Source organism: Talpa occidentalis, unplaced genomic scaffold (assembly GCF_014898055.3).
Source record: "Talpa occidentalis isolate TD23 unplaced genomic scaffold, MPIMG_talOcc4v2.1 talOcc4.4, whole genome shotgun sequence".
NCBI classification, from domain to species: domain Eukaryota; kingdom Metazoa; phylum Chordata; class Mammalia; order Eulipotyphla; family Talpidae; genus Talpa; species Talpa occidentalis.
Genome location: NW_023604295.1, coordinates 27416033 through 27435976, shown reverse-complemented (window position 1 = coordinate 27435976; position 19944 = coordinate 27416033). Strand labels below are relative to the sequence as shown.

The following is a 19944-nucleotide window of genomic DNA, read 5'->3' as shown; positions in this document are numbered from 1 at the left end:
GGAGCTCTTGATGGGGTCCCCAAGAGCCTGCCTCTCACCCAAAGAACTGGATAGATTGGTTACAACTGCCAGGATTGCAGAGTGGAAAGAACAGGAGACTGGGATAACTTTAGCATGACAAGCATGTGTGGCCTTCCCCAGGGGCTAAAAGGAAAGCTCAGAAGGTGGCCAGCCTCCTCCAGAAAGGACACTGTAAGACGATGGGAGGTCGGCTGGCAGAGGAGACGTAGGCAGGAGCAGGGTGGGGGATACAGAGGGCAACTAGAGAGGGCATCAGGGTGAGTACCTGAGGGGACAAGGGGACCTCTCTGACAGAGCTACTAGTATACCCCCACAAAAAAGGCCAGCCATGACAGAGGCAGCCAAGAGGGAGCCAAAGGTTCTTGCTCAGTGAAAGGTTCCATCTCTAACTCTGCATCTGATGATCCTAGCCTATGGAGGGCCAGAGGGGACAGGAGGAGGCAAAAGGAGAGCAGAGAGAAAAAAACATCAGGGGCTAGCTGCTGACCCTTCTGTGCTGCTGGCTGAGACCCTTACACATGGTAGAGGGAAGAAGCTTTAGTTTGGCTCTGTGTGAAGTGCACCTTTCAAAACTGGCCTGAGAGGATCTGATGGGGCATGGTGGGAAGAGCCTACGTAGCCTTCGAGGACAGAGTGAGCACATGCTTCTAAGTGTCCCTCCAGCCCAGCCTCCATAATGATGGTCTACATGTCACCTCAGTGAAGACTCGGAATAACCCCAAGTAGAAGGTACTGGTTTCTCCATGTTAGAGCTAAGGAAATCAAGACTGGCAGAGAAGTGTCAATTGAGTCAAGGTTACTAAGCAGCTAGCAAATTGCAGAATCAAAATGGACTCCAGCTCAGACTCCAGGTCCAGGGTCTCTGCAGCAAAGGTGAAGAGGCAGCCATAGCACATCCTAGGCCTCTGTGACACAACCTCGCTCTGCCAGTCAGGCAAAAGTTATGTCTGGCTACTGCCCACCCACTTCCTTACAAAACCTCCGCGAGTGCAGCTTCCAGGCCCCACTTTCCTCCTTCGAAAGCCACAGAGCTCTGGGCTGCCATCTGGCACATACTCCAAGTGCCTCTACTTCCTCTAACTTTCAGTCTGTTTCTGGCCTGCATCCTCAGACTGAGACAGCCCCTGCCAAGCAGCGGACATGTGTCACACCTGCCTGGGCTCTCCAGTCAGTGTCAGGTCTAGAGACCACGCAGTCAGAGGCACCCAGTAATGCCTCTGACTATCTCCCTATGACCAAGGGCAGTTCTACCTGTCACATTTTGTGCATGTTCTAAGCAATGCTTTCTAGTAAAACCCAGGTGAATATTCCTGTCTTGCTGAAAACAGATTTGGTCTAATCATCCAGTATTTACAGATCACCTACTTCATGCAGAGCATTGCTGTGGGTTCCACTCTCCAGGAGCTCACATACAAGGGAAATGGGAGACAACAGGTATCTGCAACAAATCTGAAGGAATGCTGTGGAGGGCCTGAAACAGTGCTCAGCAGCTCTTCAAAGAGAAGTCCCCAAATAGTAGCATTTGAGCATTTGAAGACTTGGAACTGGTACATAAACTACCTGTTGATACTGAATGTGGCTTCGGATGTGCTTCCAGCACTAATCCAAGACCAGTTATATCTAACAAGGTTATATACACCTCTAGAAACTATGTGAAAGATACAATGCCTTCTTGGTATATTGGCAAACATTTATTCAACCATTCAACAGAAATTTACTGAGTGCTATAAGATATTCATCCAAGATAGAAACTTGGATGAGTGCTAGGGTCCAGGAATAGTTCTGAGCTCATTATATTTGTACCTATTTAACTCACTCAACCTAATGAGGCAATGATTATTATTTTCTCCACCTGACAGATGAGGAAATTGAGGCAAAGACATTAAATAACTAGCCCAGGATCACAGATAGAAAAGTCATTTCTCTCTCTCTCTCTCTCTCTCTCTCTCTCTCTTTCTCTCTCAATCTCAATCTCTCTGCCCCCCCAAACCTCTTCTTGCATACATGTGCCTACTTCTCATGTCTGATGTCCCCAAGTCTATTTGACCACTGCCAAAATAAGAAGACAGTATCGAGAACTCTGGGCAAGCTGTCTTCAAACCCATGCACCTCTGGAGCCAACATTACAGGCCAGTCTGACAATTATTTCTCCACACCCAGCAGTATGGAGGCGCCACTCTCCACATTGTGCATTTCTGCTTAGGGGTTCACATCAGCACCCACGCACTGCCTGCTGAAGTTGGTGCTATACAGGCTGTGTTTCGAGCCTGATGTGCTGCCAGTCCCCAACCAAGCAGCTGCTTTGGAAAGGGCAACATGACAATCATTTCTGAAAAATTGGCAGCTGCTCTGTGCCAACATGTGATGGTACAACTGGGCAGAGAAGCTTCATAGGGACCATGGTGAAGACCCTAGAAGGTCACCCACACTTAGATTTTGGCCCAGCCTCTTCACCCCCTCCCTCAAATGACCTTTCTTAATCCTTTGTTCCCTCAGCTTCTTTCACACAAATGTATAGGAATTCTTAAGCTGTAGAAGTTAACTGAAAGCCTTCCTAAGCAGACAGACACTCTGTCCTTCTCCCTCTTGAGGTCACCCTGAAGAGACCAGACCTAGCTGGACAAGTGGGTGTGAGCGCTGAGCTCCTCCATCTCTCTGCCTTGATCAGCAGCTGGCACTATCTGCCCAGACCCACACCTATTCCATCTCTGAATTCACAGAGGCATCTTGCTAATTCGCATGTTCAACTGTTACTATGTTCACTCCATATTTAGTCTATTACAAATCAGAATAAAAAAGTGGACCCTTAATCTAATCAAGCTTCTAGATCTAACATCCAACTTAGATAACACAGAAGCTAAACAGTACCTCAAGGAAACAATCTTTAGAGCAATCTTGGGCCAAATGTTGCAGCTTCTTCAACAAATAAATAACTTGCAAAAAAGAAAAAGAAGGGGCCCAGTGATTAGGGTCAACTATGGTGGAGGGATGGGGGATGATTTGATGGGGGGGAGGGAATAACATACATCTGAGGTCACCCTGCAGACCAGACAGAGGGGGGCTTTAAAAAGACATTTTTGATACTTCAGGTAAAATCCTCAGACTGGATATCAAATGATGTTGAGGACTGGTTCTTAATTTGTTGGTGTGCTTCTAACACTTTAAACAAGTTTCAACATGATCTTTATGTTAAAAGTAAAAAAGATGGCAAGTTACAGATGTAGACTGCACATTTACCAGTGAAATATGAGGATGTCTGGAATTTGTATTAAAATACTGCAAAGAAGGGAAAAGAAAGCACAGCAAGGGATGGGTTAGAGGTGAGTTTAAGGGGAATTACGAAGACAGATCAGCAGAACGGTGATTGCTGAAGCGATGCAATGGTACAGAGATGCATTATGCTGTTCTCTACTTCTTTGTATATTTGCAAATGTAAATAGATTTCTTAAAGGCTATGCTCTAGATTAGGCAGTTACTTGAAACACAAAGCTAAAATAAGGACCAAAGAACTGAGTCATTGAAACCATGTTTTAAAATTGGCCATGGGTCAATCACCATATAAGATGAAAGGAAGAAACCAAAATTGACCAAGAACCAGGCCTGCCTTCAGGAAACACCCAGTCTCACTGTGAGTCAAGGTTCTCGACACCTGAAGCATGGCTAGTCTGAACAGCTCACTTTACAAGAGGGAGCCCCAGATAGTTTTCAAAATAGTAACCACCTAAAAAACCTGTCATATTTATAGGATACTGTACTTACTTTCTCCATCAGCAATTGCAAAAGAGATCAGCTAAAATTAGAGGACTACGGTGTTCAGAAACTTCCCAAATGCTTACTCAGGACTTTCTGTTCAACATTGCACCAAGAAGGTAGCCAGACACTCTCTGCTCATCTTCCCCTGAGCCTAAAGCTTTAATTAACAAACAAGAGGCAAGACTGAGGCTTTGTATGAGTAACCCTCACACAGATAAGAACATTGTAAGATGATAAGACCCATCTCAGCTTCCCCCTAATATAATACACAGGTGTATGCCATGTGCTGACTAAACACTTGACCTTCAACAACAAACCTTGGTCAGCAGTTTCTAAGCCAGGTCCAAAGCCCAAGTCTCCTAAACTCAAGGCACAGAGGGCATTCCCCATGCTATTTTTCATATTTCAAAAGGTCAGTTAAAAATGTTACATTTGCCCAACCTAGGAACACAGAGACTGTAAGAACAAAGCTCTTATGTTTGAGGCTACAGTATAGCATCTCGAAGTACAACTTTAGTTATCTCACGCTGGTCAAAAACTGAGACCGGGAATTATGTGGCAAGGATTACTTAGGTGGGAAATCAAATGAATTATCACTTAAGAAATGCAGGCTGGGCCTCACTGGTGGCACAAGTGTTTAAGCACAGCACTATGTATCTATCTGCAGCCTCTGCAGCCAGCCAGGGAGCTACCCACATGGTGCAGCAGACCTTTCCTGGCTCACCTGCTTCTCCCCTCAGCAGTGTATTTCAGTATATTTGCCTGTTTTGCTCCCCACTCTGTCCCTGGTGAATCCTCTAACCCCCCACACCTCTGGCCTGTACCCCAGTTCTTGTATGCATAAATAAATAAATCTTTTTAAAAAAGAAATGCAGGTTGTTTGAAATGCAGAATTGTTTAAAACATGTCATCATGGGAAGGTGTAAGAAATTACAGAATATTTAGCATGAAAATATTTGAAAGTGCTGACCTAGAATGCATAGCGAGCAGGAATTTTTTTGAAGAAGAAAAATGTCTTTTTATAGTAAGGAGGTTTTAACTCCTGCAGACACAATTTAATTTTATGAATCAATTCAACAAATTTATGTATAATAGAAATGGTAGCGCCCAAACAAATACTACATATCTTCTTATTGATGGAAATGTGCATTAAATATGCAGATTTATAAATTTGTATGTATAAAAACGATTTACCTCTTACACTTACACTGTTGGTAGGAATGTAGACTGATCCAGCCTCTGCGGAAAGCAATGTGGTTTCTCCAAAGACTAAAAATGGATCTGCCATATGACCCACCAATTCTACTCTAGGAATCTAACTAAAGAACACAAAAACACTAATTCACAAGGAAACCTGCGCTCCTATTTACTGCAGCACTTTTTACAATAGCCAAGATACAGAAACAACCTAAGTGTCCAAAAACAGATGAGTGGATAAAGAAGATGTGGTATATATACACAATGGAATACTCCTCAATCAAAAAAGATAAACTCATACCAAAATTAGCCAGAAGGAGAAAGATAAATACCAGATGGTGTCACTGATATGTGGAATATAGAGAAACCAAAGAAAGGTTCAAACACAGACAAACTTTAAAACCAATCTTTGAAAGCTGATCATAGAACTGAGGTATCCAGAGGAGTGAGAACAGGAAGAGGAGAGAGCAGAGTGCATTATGGTGCAGGACTATGAATGCTTTGGTGATGGGTACACGACAGTGACTACACCTGAAGTGGGAGATCCTATACTTCCAAAATGCTAATGACAGTATAAACCAATGGTACTACAAAAAAATATTTATTTTTTTAACATGAAAGATGGATTTATTGAATATACTGCTAAGAGGAGCTGCTGGCTCTGCACCCCAAGAAAGTTTTGAGGCTCTCTATTTTTGATTATTATTATGTTTTTACCAAAAAAAATTTTAAATTACAAGTGGTTTAACAGAAAGAAAAATAAATGAATTCTTTTAGCTTGGATTAAAAAAAAAAAAAACTAGGGTTCAACTTGCTCTATAGCAGATCGATTTAATACCAGGAAGTACACGTTCTAAAAATGACTCAAGATAGAAAAGAGGTGAGAAACCCAAGTTACTGGGCTACCTAGTACTTTAAGTACCACCCCACACACACTGATGCACTAGAGCATGAAACAAGTACTGTAGCAACTGTTAGAGGAGCAGGAAAGAGGGTGACCAGCTGCACAGGCTGCCTACGACAAACCCCAGCAATGCCACTCATAGGCTTTGTAACTTTAGGCCAGGTTACCAAGCATCTGCTCCAGTATCTGTGACCACATGGGACAAACCTAGCCTTCTGTAAGCACAGTGTATTGTCAAGTCATTTGGCCAGTTGGTGGTAGTGGCCCCATAAAAAGACATTTCTACCTCTCCCATACTCTCTCCCCTCCACCATACATTCCTCTGATAATCTATCCCCTTCTCCACTTCAGTATATCTGCTTTCCTCTCTTGGGACATGTCAGGATAATCTACAAGTCACAAACGCTAGAGGGCAGGGACAAGACCACCTGACCAAGGGCTCATGCTACCTGAGAAAAAAAGACCCTCACAAAGTTGTTCTTCTGAAATCAACTACACTGAAAATCCTGATGTCTCAGAAAGTAATTCCCTGCACTGTCAAGGGGAATAGAGATTTTATTATGAATTACTGTTCAACAAACAACTTGAAACTAGCACCGAAAGTCAAAAAGAAAACCATATGATCACTCTAAGCCCTGTTTTGAGGCCGGAACCAGAATCACTCATTTCCCACCCTGCCACTGCCGAGGCACACATTGAACCACTGACCCCATTCAGGGTTCTTTTTTTTCAGGCACTAGAAAATGTCACCTCAGAGCAGAAAAGGATTTTACAATGATCTAGATCAAGGGTCATACATTTAAATACCCAGTGTGCCGGCCAAGTCACGACTCACAAAGAGACCGGAGCCAGCTGGCCACAGCATGTCCTGTGTGGAGGGAGGGTCTCTCCCAGGTCCAGCCAGTAGCCATCATGGGCCTGGAATAGCCAGAAGTTCTGGGTGTCTAAGAGAAGCTGGAAATTCAGATATCCATGTGTGGGCCAAGCAAATACACTTGCCGGCCAGACGTGGCCCAAATGCTGCCAGGTTATGCACTTTGTGTCTGATGGAGCACAGGCAGGCTCCCACTTGCAAGCTGCAGACCCCCAGAGATCACAGAGCTACTACACAGGGGTCACTAAATTCGGTGGTGGGGAGGAGGCAAAGGACCCAAGCAGTCTTCATCCATAGACGGAATAAATAATGTGCCTTGCTTACATGAGACTACTTTTTTTCCTAATGTAAAAGAACACTTTGATATTAACAAGGCCAAACTTTACTTCCAAATATTGCTAAATTGATGATTTTTCAATTCACACCTTCTCAATTGAGGAGATTCCAAAAGCACAATTGAGTGAAGCAATGTACACAGATTTTTTACATTAGAGAGAGGACTTTCACATTTGCCATATTCATGAGCACCACCCTCACCAATTCTGCCATTTGCTTGCTGAGATTGAAAGGGGACATGACATGCCCATTGTCACGTGCTCCTGGCAGGCTCAGAGAGGTAGCCTGGCACCTGAATCCCATCCAGTCTTCTTCACCTCCACCAAGGGGGAGTGGGCTCTGCCCCAATGTGGCCCAAGAAGTGACACACGTGGGGTGAAAAATCCTATCTGAACCCTATACCCAATCCATCTCTTCAGCTGAATCCCAGATAAAGATCTTCCAGCCTTGAGCGGATAAGAAACTCCTTTTCTTGCCATGCTAGAGAACAAGGCATCTGGAGAACTGCTCCCATTCTCGGATCTCCTGCCCTGGCCCATTCCAAATGTCTATCTCCTTTCCCACCCTCCTTATAACCTATTTTCTTCTCCCACCCCAATCACTACCTCTAAATGTCCCTTTCATAATCTCCCTCCTCCTGTTTGCTCAATTTCCCCAACCACCTGGCTTCATTATATCCAAGAGTTTATTCCCTTTTGAGTCTGGCTCTCAGGTTGCAGGATTAATTTAAGGATGACTGACTTAAGATGGAGCACAGAGGTCAACCCTTGAGAAACAGAATGAAAGCTCTCTCCCACTAAGTCCAGACTGTACTCTGAAGGAGCGCAGGGGCTGGGGAAGCGGGGCACACCTTCCATTCAGGACACTCGCGGCCATGGCAGCCACAGCTGCCAAAAACAGCTGTGTAAGCTGTGCACTGCAGAATTTCAAGGGCACCCCTTAAAAAGACCAGGTTGAAAGCAGCGCCCCCTGAAGTTGCACAACAGAGCAGCCAGGAAGGCCATCCAGCAGACATATGGCTTGCAAGGCTCGCTATTAGGAAATAACGCACAGGTTTCAGTTACTCTATCAATTGATAGTGACTGAATGCTGACTGGGTGTCTCAGACTTGAGTGTGTTTAACAAAGCCCCCTGGTGGCTTACCAAAATTAACACCTGCCTAACCCTCCCAGAAATTCAAAATCCTCAGCTCTAGGGGCCTTCTAGAAACGTGCTGTTCATTGACCACCAGCCTCTTGAGAAGTCCTAGCAAACAAATTTAAGGCTTAGGAGAAAAGAGATACCATAAGAGTCAAGACTGCATCACCAAGGAGAAATGTTTATATTCTTATTCAGTTCATTCTGTCCATCTCAGCTCTATTTTATGCTATGAAGATCATGGTCTTATATATAACCATAAAGTATATGTGAAACCCAGCCCCTGTGTATCCCTCACCACAATTTTTGAGAACAAACAGACAGACACCATAGACTCTGTAACGAAATAGCTATTCTCACAGCCCGTTGAAATTACAACCCCCATTTGCCAAATCATGGAAAATCCACATTTGAGCTGGTACCTACATGTCAATGTGGCAAACACATACCTTGTGTTCCTCCTTCATCATCACCTGTTCAATGAGTTCAGATTTCATGGGCGGTTTTGAATACTGTCCTGAGAGAAGGCCATGTCCTAACTTAGTCCTGGACAGGAGGGAGAAACGGAAACAAGGTCACTGTTGCCCCTTAGAAAGAGAGTAATTATTTATGAATTTCAGTAAGTACAGCTACAGCTGCTTTTAGTGGAACATTTTATCTCAATTATTCACAAATAACATATTTATTTGATTCTGCTTGATGCTGATTCCATTTTCAAATTGCTCTCAGTATTTTGCAGATAACTTTATTAATTTCTTTCTTCCTAGAAGAGTAACACAAGCTCATTTAAAAATATAGAAAATAAGGAAGAAAAGAGAATTGCTTTTAATTCTACATCCAAGTCACAACCAACTCTGAACACTTCATTGGAGACTTTTCTTTAAAAAAACTACAATCGGGCACTTACATTTGTGTGTTGAAATCTTGTGTTGGGTCTAAAGGAGAGTAGTCAAATATTCTTGGAAGATTTCCTACATACCTGAAAAATGAGAAGAAACAGTCAAAATACAAAAACTTAAAGAACAGAACCATAATAACCTGTCATTCTAGTTAAGACCTTCTTGCCTTTCTGTCAAAATTAAATCAGCCACGGGCCTCCCTGGTGGCGCAGTGGTTGAGCACTGAGCTGAAAGCTGCCTACAGCCTCTGCAGCACCGGTTCGATCCCCGGCCGCCGGCAAGGGTCCTACATGGCATGCAGACCTCTCCTGCCATGCCCGCTGCTCCCCTCAGCAGAGTACTTTGTCAGTCTGCCTGTTCTGCTCCCTGCTCTGGCTCTGGTGGATCCTCTCATCCTCCCATGCTTCTGACTGTATCCAGTGCTTGTATAAATAAATAAATAAAAATAAATCTTTAAAAAAAAAATAAATCAGCCACCTGTAGAAAACTTCTTCCTGAAACTCTATCTCTGCAACCACAGTCATGGACTATCCTAAATGTGTGAGTTTGTATCAGTAGGAGTCAAACAGGGTGCAAGTTAGAATGATCTGAAAAGTTTCTTGAAAAACTACCAACATCAGAGTCACCCCAGATGTTTTTCTCTCATCACCTCAGGCTGAGGCATGAGATTTGGAACCTTTCAAAGACAACTAAGTGATTTTAACAGGTAGCCACAGTCACAAATCACTGGGTTATGCCATAGAGACTTCCACCTTGAAAACAAATGGTGAGGTTATAAATTGTCCTAACAATCATGTCAAAATGAATTAAAATGCTAGTAACAGTGACAATTACAGTTTCTTGAGGGCTTCTATAGTACACTGGTTAAATTTATTGCACCCATATGAGGAAGGGATTATTATAGTTACCCATTTGAGAGATGAGAAATCAAAACACAATTCACTACACAGCTTTCAAAGTCACCCAGATTAGGAATGATGAGCAGAGGCAGCCTGGCCCCAAAGTCATGTTCTTAACCATTCTGCTGACTGTACCAACCCTGTCCAAGGTCCCTTGAGCAGTCAACAATCCCTGCTTCTGACCAGAGCAGTGCTCACTTTAACCACCCATGTTTAATTACAATGCACCGTTCCTTTCACTTCATAAATTCATTTCCTGTTTCACATACTCTTTTGTGCTGTTCATTTTTCTTCAGGCTTGAATCTCTGAACCTCACAGCTGCAGGAAGAAGATCCAGAAGCTGAACCTTTTACCTGGCCCTTCATGCACCCTGCTCTACCCACTTGCCTGACCTCACTCCCGGCACTCTCCCCAGTTTACACACTGAGTTCACTACTGCTTTAAGACTGTGCCGTCTGCTATTTCCTAATCACTCTCTCCACAGATCCTTGCTCCTTTTCAACTGTCTGTTCAAGTTACTTCCTAAGACACTTTCCCAAAACAAAGCCTATTTCTTAACCTCCCTAATTTCCTAACACTTGACCCTGGCTAACTTTCTTCTTGGCACACATCACCATTTGCCTCATAATTTATTTACATTCTTATTAACTATCTATCTCTCTAGAAATTACACACTAGAATGAAATCAGAGTCTTTGTCTAAATCACTACATCTCTAGTACTAGAACATCTAACAAAAGGCACTCCATATTTGTACACCTACATGAGAACATTCAGAGCATGCAATCATACAATCAATTTCATAATTGACTCCCAAAACCCAACAGAAAAGGCATAAGTGCAATAAAGCTCTAGCAGAGAACCATGATCTAGTCGCTAACTCCAAGTAGTTAACAATGACCTCCAATTAGACTTCTCAGTACTATCTGCTGTCTGCAAACTTAGAATTTGTATCCCATATTATGTATCCACATCAAAATTAACAAAGCATGTTCCCTTGGTCAGTCCCACTCAAATGGCTTCTGGATGTATCACTAGAATAAAAATCATATCTATAAATTTTCAATACACTGAGTCAGACAATTGATAAATTTACAAGCAAACTATTCAGAACCAAAGGCTGCATTGAAGAATTCATATTAAAATACATGATGGGGCCTCCCTCGTGGCACAAGGGGTTAAGCACTGCACTATGGAGTAGTCTGCAGCCTCTGCAGCACGAGTTCAATACCCAGCCAGCCAGGGAGCAACCCACATGGCGCAGCAGACCTCTCCTGTCTCGCCTGCTGCTCCCCTCAGCAGTGTATTTCATTCAATATGCCTGTTCTGCTCCCCACTCTGTCTCTGGTGAATCCTCTCACCCCCCGCATTTCTGGCCTGTACCCCAGCTCTTGCATGCATAAATAAATAAATCTTAAAAAAAATAAATAAAATAAAATAAAATACATGGTGACCTCATTAACTCCCTTATGATCCATTCTTTATTGTATTTTAGATTCTAACAGGACAAAAAAAACTCACTGGGGAGAACATTAGAAAAAAGGTCTATGTTTTCAGTCAAAACTAGCGGAGAAGATTAGAGTTAAAGGGTATAAATCTCTGAAGATAGAAAAGTCTATTTTTTTCTAGAAATTTATATTCCTTTTTGAATTGATAAGGAGTAGCCTCCATTACAGTTAAATTAATTAAATTAAGATGAAGTAATGCAAGTAACTTTTAAAGAACATATGATACCTTTAATTTGCATTCTAGTGGTTCTCAAAGAGGAAAAAGTAATTTTGCTATCTGACAACCATCTTTAGTTATCATTTAATTTGCACATCAGTTTATTTAGATTTGAATGTCATCAGAATTATTTTGATGTGTAAACTGGGTTCAAGTGGCAGACAGGGTATTAAGGAGCCCGGCTGATGTTCCCAAATTACACTGTGGTTGTACGTAAGTCATTTAATCTAACTATGAGTCATTCTTTCTACTTACAAAATGGAACACTGGGATGTGAGGGCGATCTGGCTGCGACATCTGTCACCCCATTGATCGCCAGGGTTGATTCGGCTGATCTGGCTGGCTAGGCGGGTGTCCCCTTCCTCCCTCACCGCTCCATGTGCGTCCCTCCCGAAGCTGCGCGCTCGGTCGAAGAGGACGGCCTTCCCCGAATAGAGACGGACCGGTCTTCGGTCGAGGGTATACGAGTAGCTGCGCTCCCCTGCTAGAACCTCCAAACAAGCTCTCAAAATGGAACACTGTTCCCGGACCCAATTCCACTGAGTCCCCTGCTAGAGGAAAGCAGCTTGAAGAGCAAAAATCTCACGCCAGTGATAATTGGTAAAAGAACAACAACAAAAAAAAAACTGAGGGTAAGCAAGAACAGTAAATTGCTCATGTTTTAATAAATGAGAAAATAGAACATAAAACAGTAGATAATATAAAATTCTAAAACTCTTGCAACCAGACTAGGGTGAAGGGTCAAATATTAATCCAGAAGAGACATGAGATACATTTTTCCACTGAAGAAAAATTCAGAAATTTAATTGTTCATCAAACTTTAGCATGTCGTAAGAATTTTCAAAAACTATAGATTGAAAAACACTTGAGAAAGCATTGGGCTTTATAACAAAGGAACACAAACTTCTTCCATTCTGGTTTAAAAGAAATAATAATTATACAACATCGACCATAAGCACATTCCAGTCTTTTTTTTTTTAGTCTTGGCACATGAGACATGTAAGATGAAGCTACTTTGTTTCCCAATCAAATAACACAAGTATAAGACATGGTTAGACATTTATGAATTATAAATTTTGTATTATAAATTATAAATATCATATTATAAATAATACACTGCAAGGTATTGTATTATACCTTCGAAAGGTATAATAAAGCTTCAGAGCTTTAAACACACTCCTTCTTCTACCCAAAACCCTGCGTATTCATTCCTTTTGCACATCAGTGTGTCCTTTCTTCCAGGAGATTCTCCCTGACCACCGCCTTCCCTTTTCCTCTATGTTCAGAACTACGCAGTTGTACTTATGATCACTCCTGTACTGTCAGGCTTCCCAAGCAGAGCTGGACACCATCTCCTTTGTTACTGAATCCCACACCCAGCACACTGCTGAGCAGGACAGATTCTACTCTTCATTGTCTGGATGAAAAAATCAGGAGTGGAGAAGTGGCCATAAATGTCCAAAACCAGAAAGCAGTAAAGTCAAGTCTTTAATTACTAAGAGAGGGAAGAAAAAGATATTTGAGACCCTTTTTATTTACCACCATTAGCATCTCAATTGCACATGGAGCAAAATTTTCCCTGGGCAGTTCGTAGGGTGCTGTCTGCCTGTCTACCTCTCTTAGCACATGTATGGCCTCTTCCAACTTCAACCAAGGTGGGGGCTTCCCTGATCTGGAGAACATTAGCAACTGTTTTCTTACCTGAAGCAGTGGCTGGCCATAGAGCACCAGCCACACATCCGGGTCTACAGCCCCACGTCACAAGGCAATGGCCACAGACACAGCCATTCTGATCCTCAGTGTGGGAGGAAAAGGCCGCTTTTCACATGCACAGTTAAGAAGGGCCCTAAATCACTGGCCCCCAATTACTTGTGTTGAAGTACCAGTTTTTTATTTCAACTCATAGAGATGATACCTTTTAAAGGTACAATAAAAATAATTTGAAAAATAAAATACCACTTATAAACTATGGCAGACTCAAACTATGGCAGACTCAAGACAATTTTCTGGACTCTCACTCTCAATTCCATACTTATGTTGCTGTACGTTCATATCCAAAGGCCATAGCAATTTGTGAACCATATTTTGAGTAGCAAAAACATGAAAAGCCTTAATCCTCTAAGTCACTCCACTCACCACAGGGGTGACAATGACTGAATAGATCAAGAAGGGGTCTGGCCATGTGAGCTTTGCTGTGAAGATTATTGATTAATATATTCTTGATGGTCTAGAAATGGAAGCAACTATTTTTTTTTAAGATTTATTTATACAAGAACCGGGGTACAGGCCAGATGCACGGGAGGGTGAGAGGATTCACCAGAGACAGAGCGGGGAACTGAACAGGCAGACTGACGAAATACACTGCTGAAGAGAGCAGTGGGTGAGACAGGAGAGGTCTGCTGTGCCATGTGGGATTCTAGCCAGCTGTCCAGGATCGAACCCACTCTGCAGAGGCTGCGGACAGCATCACAGTGCGGCACTCAAACCGCTGCACCCCCAGGGAGGCCCCTGGAAGCAACTATTAATACGGCAGGTCCCTTAGGTGGTTTCTCAGTTTAGAGAGCTGTCTGTATCTCACCTGACCCTCACGAAACTTGACAAGCTTTTCACTCATCTTCAGGACAAGAACTCACCACCGAAAATGGGACAAAATGTCTGCTGGTTGATGAAAACTGGTTCTCCCAGCACATACTGACCCAACTGGGGGGAAGGGACCGAGGTATTGCTGTGTGGCAAGGTCTGCGGGGGAGACACTTACGCTCTCTGGAATTCAGGGATGCTGAAGATGGCCTGCATGACAGAGCTGAGATAGCAGCTATTGCCCAGGTTCTTGAGACCCGTGTACCCAGGGCCATACATGGGCTTCAGCTTCGTCCCCGTTTCCTGGATCACTTCCCACTCACTGACCCTCGGCTTGATGTCATTGTCCCGGAGCCCATTCTCTGTCTGGGGCGAAGTCATTGAAGAAAAAACACTTTAATTGTGATTATCATCCGAGTCATGGCCTATGAATGATCTCCAACAGCAGTGGATATTTCTGCCCTTTTGTCCCAATTGAACAGAAAAATAAGCCAATGACAACAGCCCATGTGGTGAAGGTTGCACAGTAATGTAAATATGTTTAATGCTACAGATCTGTACACTTAAAAATGGTTAAAATTATAAACTTTCTATAATGTATATCTTATCACAATAACACTCACATGTAAATTTTAAAAAATAAAAGGGAGACAATGAGAAGAAAGCAGGCTAGAAGGAGAAAAAAGACAAGTAGGAATTAAAAAATAAAAGGGAGACAATGAGAAGAAAGCAGGCTAGAAGGAGAAAAAAGACAAGTAGGAATTAAAAAAAAAAGAAGCAAGTAGAATAATTTCAAGGGAATATGATACAACACAGCAAACACAAAGGCGAGGCATTTGGAGAGGTAAGTAGAGAAAAAACATGGAGCTTGGGAGGTGCCTCAGAATAGAAGGGAAAGGTCTAGAGAAGAACAGAGAAAATAATGCAAAATAGACATGAATTTTTTTTTTTAAAAAAAAAGGCAAAATAGACATAATTGAGAAAGGAGACAGAAAATAGGACATGAGGAGAGGGAGTTGGATGGGCTGGGAGGACAGAGCCAAAATGAAACAGTACATTGAACTAGCTCCTCAGAGGGGAAAATATTACATAGTCATGATCAGCTTGAAAACATAGTATTAAATGAAGCAAAGCTTTTCCATCAACAAGAATGCATTGGATTATTATTTCCACCCCCCAAGGAGCACTGCTTCCCTTCCTGAAATTAATTAAAGTGATGATGGTCACAGACAATTTTAAAGGTCATCTTCGCATACCTTATCCCTTCAGTGAACAAAGAGTGATTCATGCAACTCTCCATGAAAGGATACAGAAATTTTACAAGTAAACTCCAACTAAAACAAAATAATACTTGGTGAGATGCTATTTTTATTATAACATTAAAAAAGCTTAGCTGGTGAATAAAGGAAAAATACTAATTAAATTCAAGAAGGAAAAGTAAACGTTCAAACCTAAAACTTATTATAAAATAAGGAAATATAAACTAAAGAATCATGTTGGAGGAACTGCATACTAAGGAAAACAATCAGTTTCCTCCCCACAACATGGGAATAGAGACAAAAAGAGAGCTCACCCCATGCATGTGAAGCATATCGATTCCAAAATGTGCTAAGTGCTTGGCCAAGTGAGGATCCAACACAGGTTCCTCTTCTTGAAAAGAGTAAACATCTAGAAGGTGAAGAAAAAAACAAGCACTGAGATCTGTAATCAAGTCATTCAATATTCAACTTATATATACTCTGCTCCGACTGTGTACCAGACTTAGGGGAGATCAAGGAGCAAAACAAAACCTCTTACGGGCCTCCCTGGTAGTGCAAGGGGTTAAGCACAGCACTGTGAAGCTATCCATCACCTCTGCAGCACGAGTTCGATCGCTGGTCGAGCTGCCCACATGGTGCGGCAGACCTCTCCTGTCTCACCCCGCTGCTCCCCTCAGCAGTGTATTTCAGTCCATCTGCCCGTTCTGTTCCCCACTGCCTCTGGTGAATCCTCTCACCTCCCCCCCCATACACACATACCTCTGGCCTGTACCCTAGTTCTTATATGCATAAATAAATAAATCTTTAAAAAAAAAGTCTTACAAGTTACATCCTAACTGAGGAAAAGATGGATGATAAACAATAAATAAAATCAATAGGTATTTTTTGTGAATCCAACAATGTAGCAATTCTTTTGAAATTTCAGAAAGTAATTTTTAAAAAGGTTTTCTGAAACAAGAAAAACAGTGTATAAAGTCAAATAATTTAAAATGAGATATATATATAAATGCCTAATGTTTGATTTTTCTAACCATACCACAGTATCATAATTCTTAAGTCCAGGAGGAGGAGCAGGTGTGGGAGGAGAGGGTGTCCAAGGCATGGAGAACTCTGTTCCCCAACAGAGAGAACACACCAGCCCGCAGGCCCACTGAACCTGGACTGAGGTGTTGGTTCCAGGGCAAAACAAATTTTCAGTCTCAGAACTACCCCCTCACCCACTTCTACCTCCCTTCTTTCCTGTCAGTATCTACCCCTCACAGGGCTGGTGGGGGATTTGTGCAGACTGTGCAAGACTTCCCAATGGAAAATGATGCATTTGGCACAACTGGGCAACTCAGGAGGGTCCAGCCACCCTGGGCCCAGCCCTGCCCCAGGGCCTAAAGGACAGGCATCTGGGCTCCTCGTCACCATGCACAGCTCACTCGCACTGAGAAGCTCTGTGCTATGGTAGGGACAGCTCTCCTTGGGATCCTAACATTCCACCTAGTGACAGCATACCCAGACCTGAACCTGGCTTCTCAAAGTGGCCTGGAAGCAGCAGCAGCACCTAAGAGCTTGCTGAAATGCAGAAAGTCCCCATCCCACCACAGAACCAATGAATGAGAACTGGCATTTAAATGAGATCTCCAGTAAAGAGTGAGAAGCACTGCCTAGAGTTTTCAAAAGCTATCTAAAGTAAAGGCAGGATATATTTTCTGTCTCCAAATTTTTCCCCCTTATCTGTCCTCACACAGCAGTGCCATGTGGGCAAAGAAATAGGCATTTCCAGGCCCACTTTGCCAGAAGAGTGAGAGAGGCTTATAAAGGGTTGTCCATTTGCCTCAAACACCACAGGTGGCCCTATATCCAATTATTCTGACTCATGGTCCCATCTTTTTTTCCTCTGGGCTGGACCATCTCCTTGGATCTTTTGGGAGACCAATGGACTCAGTGAAGCATAGGAGCATATTTCTTCCCTAATAAGACCGAAAACCAAAAACTATTACAAAGAAGACAGATATAAAGATATCACTCTTTAGGGCAGTAAAAGTCAGTCTGTCCAAGGAATTTCCTGATCTGAAGAATATCACCAGAAGAAAAAAAAAGTAATATCTAGAACTATGGTGACCTTCAGACCAAAACCCAGATTTGTGGACACTCACCGCTTACCCAAGGGAAGTCTGTCTTTCGATCATCAATAGATTAAACAATATATAGATTTCTCTTCTACCTCTCCTCCCCTGAGGGGCCCATTTTAACTAATGGCTAGAAGCTTTCACTACATTCTTTTTTAATATATAATTCAGTGATCTCTAAAACAAAACAAAGGATAAAATCTCACAGTCCAATAAGAAAAAACTTCCAAAGTTTTTTTTTTTTTAAGATTTATTTTATTTATACAAGAACTAGGGGTACAGGCCAGAGGCGTGAGAGGGTGAGAGAAATTGCCAGAGACAGAGCAGGGAGCAGAACAGGCAGACAGACCAAAAACACAGCTGAGGGGAGCAGCGGGCGAGACAGGAGAGGTCTACTGAGCCCTGTGGGTATCTCCCTGATCGGCCTGGAATCAAACCTGTGCTGCAGAGGCTGCAGACAGCTTCACAGCGCTGCACTCAACCCATTGCACCACTTCCAAAGTTTAAATGTTAAAAAAAAAAAATCGTCGAACTAATAACTTGAAACCAATAAATCAAAATATATTTAATCTAACACAAGTGACATAAAAATTCCACTCAAATACTGGATGGCAGGTAAAAAGGACACCCCCCAGACATTTTAACTCTAGTTATTATTAACTAAGAAGATCATTTCAAAGACAAGATCTTAAGCCTCTAAATATCAAAGTTCTATTAGAAAATATAAAATTGAGAAAACTGCACCAATTGGCATTGGCCTGGGATTTAGAAATCACAGTACTCTATGGTTCTGAGGCATTTGCCACTTTAAGAAATTAACATTTTCAATCCCCAGTATTTGACTGCTTCAAATATATGACTATGATTAGCACAGACACAAAAGATAGTTATGTCTTACCTCAATGATATAAACAATTTAGTGAGTATCATAAAAGAAATCTAAAAATGAACTGTGATCCTTAAACTTGACAAACATGAAATATTTGCAAATGACGTGTAGTCATACAATAATATTTGAAGTGCACAAGGGCTGAAAATCCTGCTTAACATGCTTTTCACTGGAAAATTGAATGATTAACTGCATCTAAACAAAGTCAAATCTTAGTTCAAAAACTACTGTAACAAATAAGCATTGCCTGACAACCATTACCCTCCTCCACCACTAATTTAGCTTAAAACCTTGGAGCCAAGAACTGGTTAGGAAGTTCACTGAGCAATCCTCTCAAGAATATCCCAAGTAAGTGTTTCACAGGAGCAACTACATTCATTTAGAAGTTCAGTCATTGTTTCATTTTAAGTGAATTGACACATTAAACCACAAAGAACATGACAAGAGATCCACAGAAGAGAAAAGATAAAAGAAAATTTATAGAGCATGAATAACCTACTGATGTGATAGCAAGTTAGAAAATAGAGCATGCAGTAAGTTCCAAAATTAACTAAGGGAAATGTTAGAGAGATGAAGACTACAATTGAGATCAAGACCGAGAATCTGTAAGGAATTTTATCAAGATGGTGATAAGAGGGTTGTTGGGTTTTTTTTTTTTCTATTTTTTTCCAAATTTATTCCATTATTTTGACAAGGAAAAAATTTTTTGTAAGCATTCCCACAGATGAAACTGATCCAATTAGATGGGAGCCTGTTCATCTATGTGGATCAGTTCACTTGCTCACTCATCCACTCACTGCATTCAACAAACATCTACTGAACAATATATACAGATACTGAGGAGACAATGGTAAGTAATACAAGGTGGGTCCCTGTCCTCAAAAGTTTAAACATTATTATTTCAAACAGTCAGAAGAAATGCTGATTTGGTGTAAAGGGTCTCCACAGACATCTTCTTGGCTAAGGTTCAGTCATGTGACTTTAGACTTTCTTCCTAAACTCCAGAACATGGCTGAAGTCTAAATCTTGCCCTTACATTCCCAAACAGGAAAGCATGAAAGAAAGAGAGGTAAAGATGTACTTCAACAAGTCCTTATGTTTAGAAAGAGAAACAAAACAGGGAAGCTGGGGACTCCCCGGTGGCGCAGCGGTTGAGCGCTGGGTTGCGAAGCTGCCCGCAGCCTCTGCAGCGCCGGTTCTATCCCCGGCTGTTCCCCGGCCTCCAGAGGACGGTCCCACATGGCGCACAGACCTCTCCTACTGCCTGCTGCTCCCCTCAGCAGTGTACTTCGGTCCTTCTGCCTGCTCTGCTCCCCGCTCTGGCTCTGGTGAATTCTCTCACCCTCCCGCACTT

At 42.3% G+C, this 19944-nt stretch overlaps 1 protein-coding gene across 1 annotated transcript in view; it reads right to left on the bottom strand.

The window, feature by feature from the left end:
• Positions 1–19944, bottom strand: part of USP13 (ubiquitin specific peptidase 13) — a 116265-nt gene that overhangs the window by 42063 nt on the left and 54258 nt on the right. Inside the window, exons 7-10 of the mRNA XM_037525150.2 lie at positions 15899–15993; positions 14504–14691; positions 9130–9201; positions 8672–8768 (exon numbers count right to left, since the gene is read on the bottom strand). Coding sequence (XP_037381047.1) covers positions 8672–8768; positions 9130–9201; positions 14504–14691; positions 15899–15993 — 452 coding nt within the window. The remainder of the gene's footprint in view (positions 1–8671; positions 8769–9129; positions 9202–14503; positions 14692–15898; positions 15994–19944) is intronic.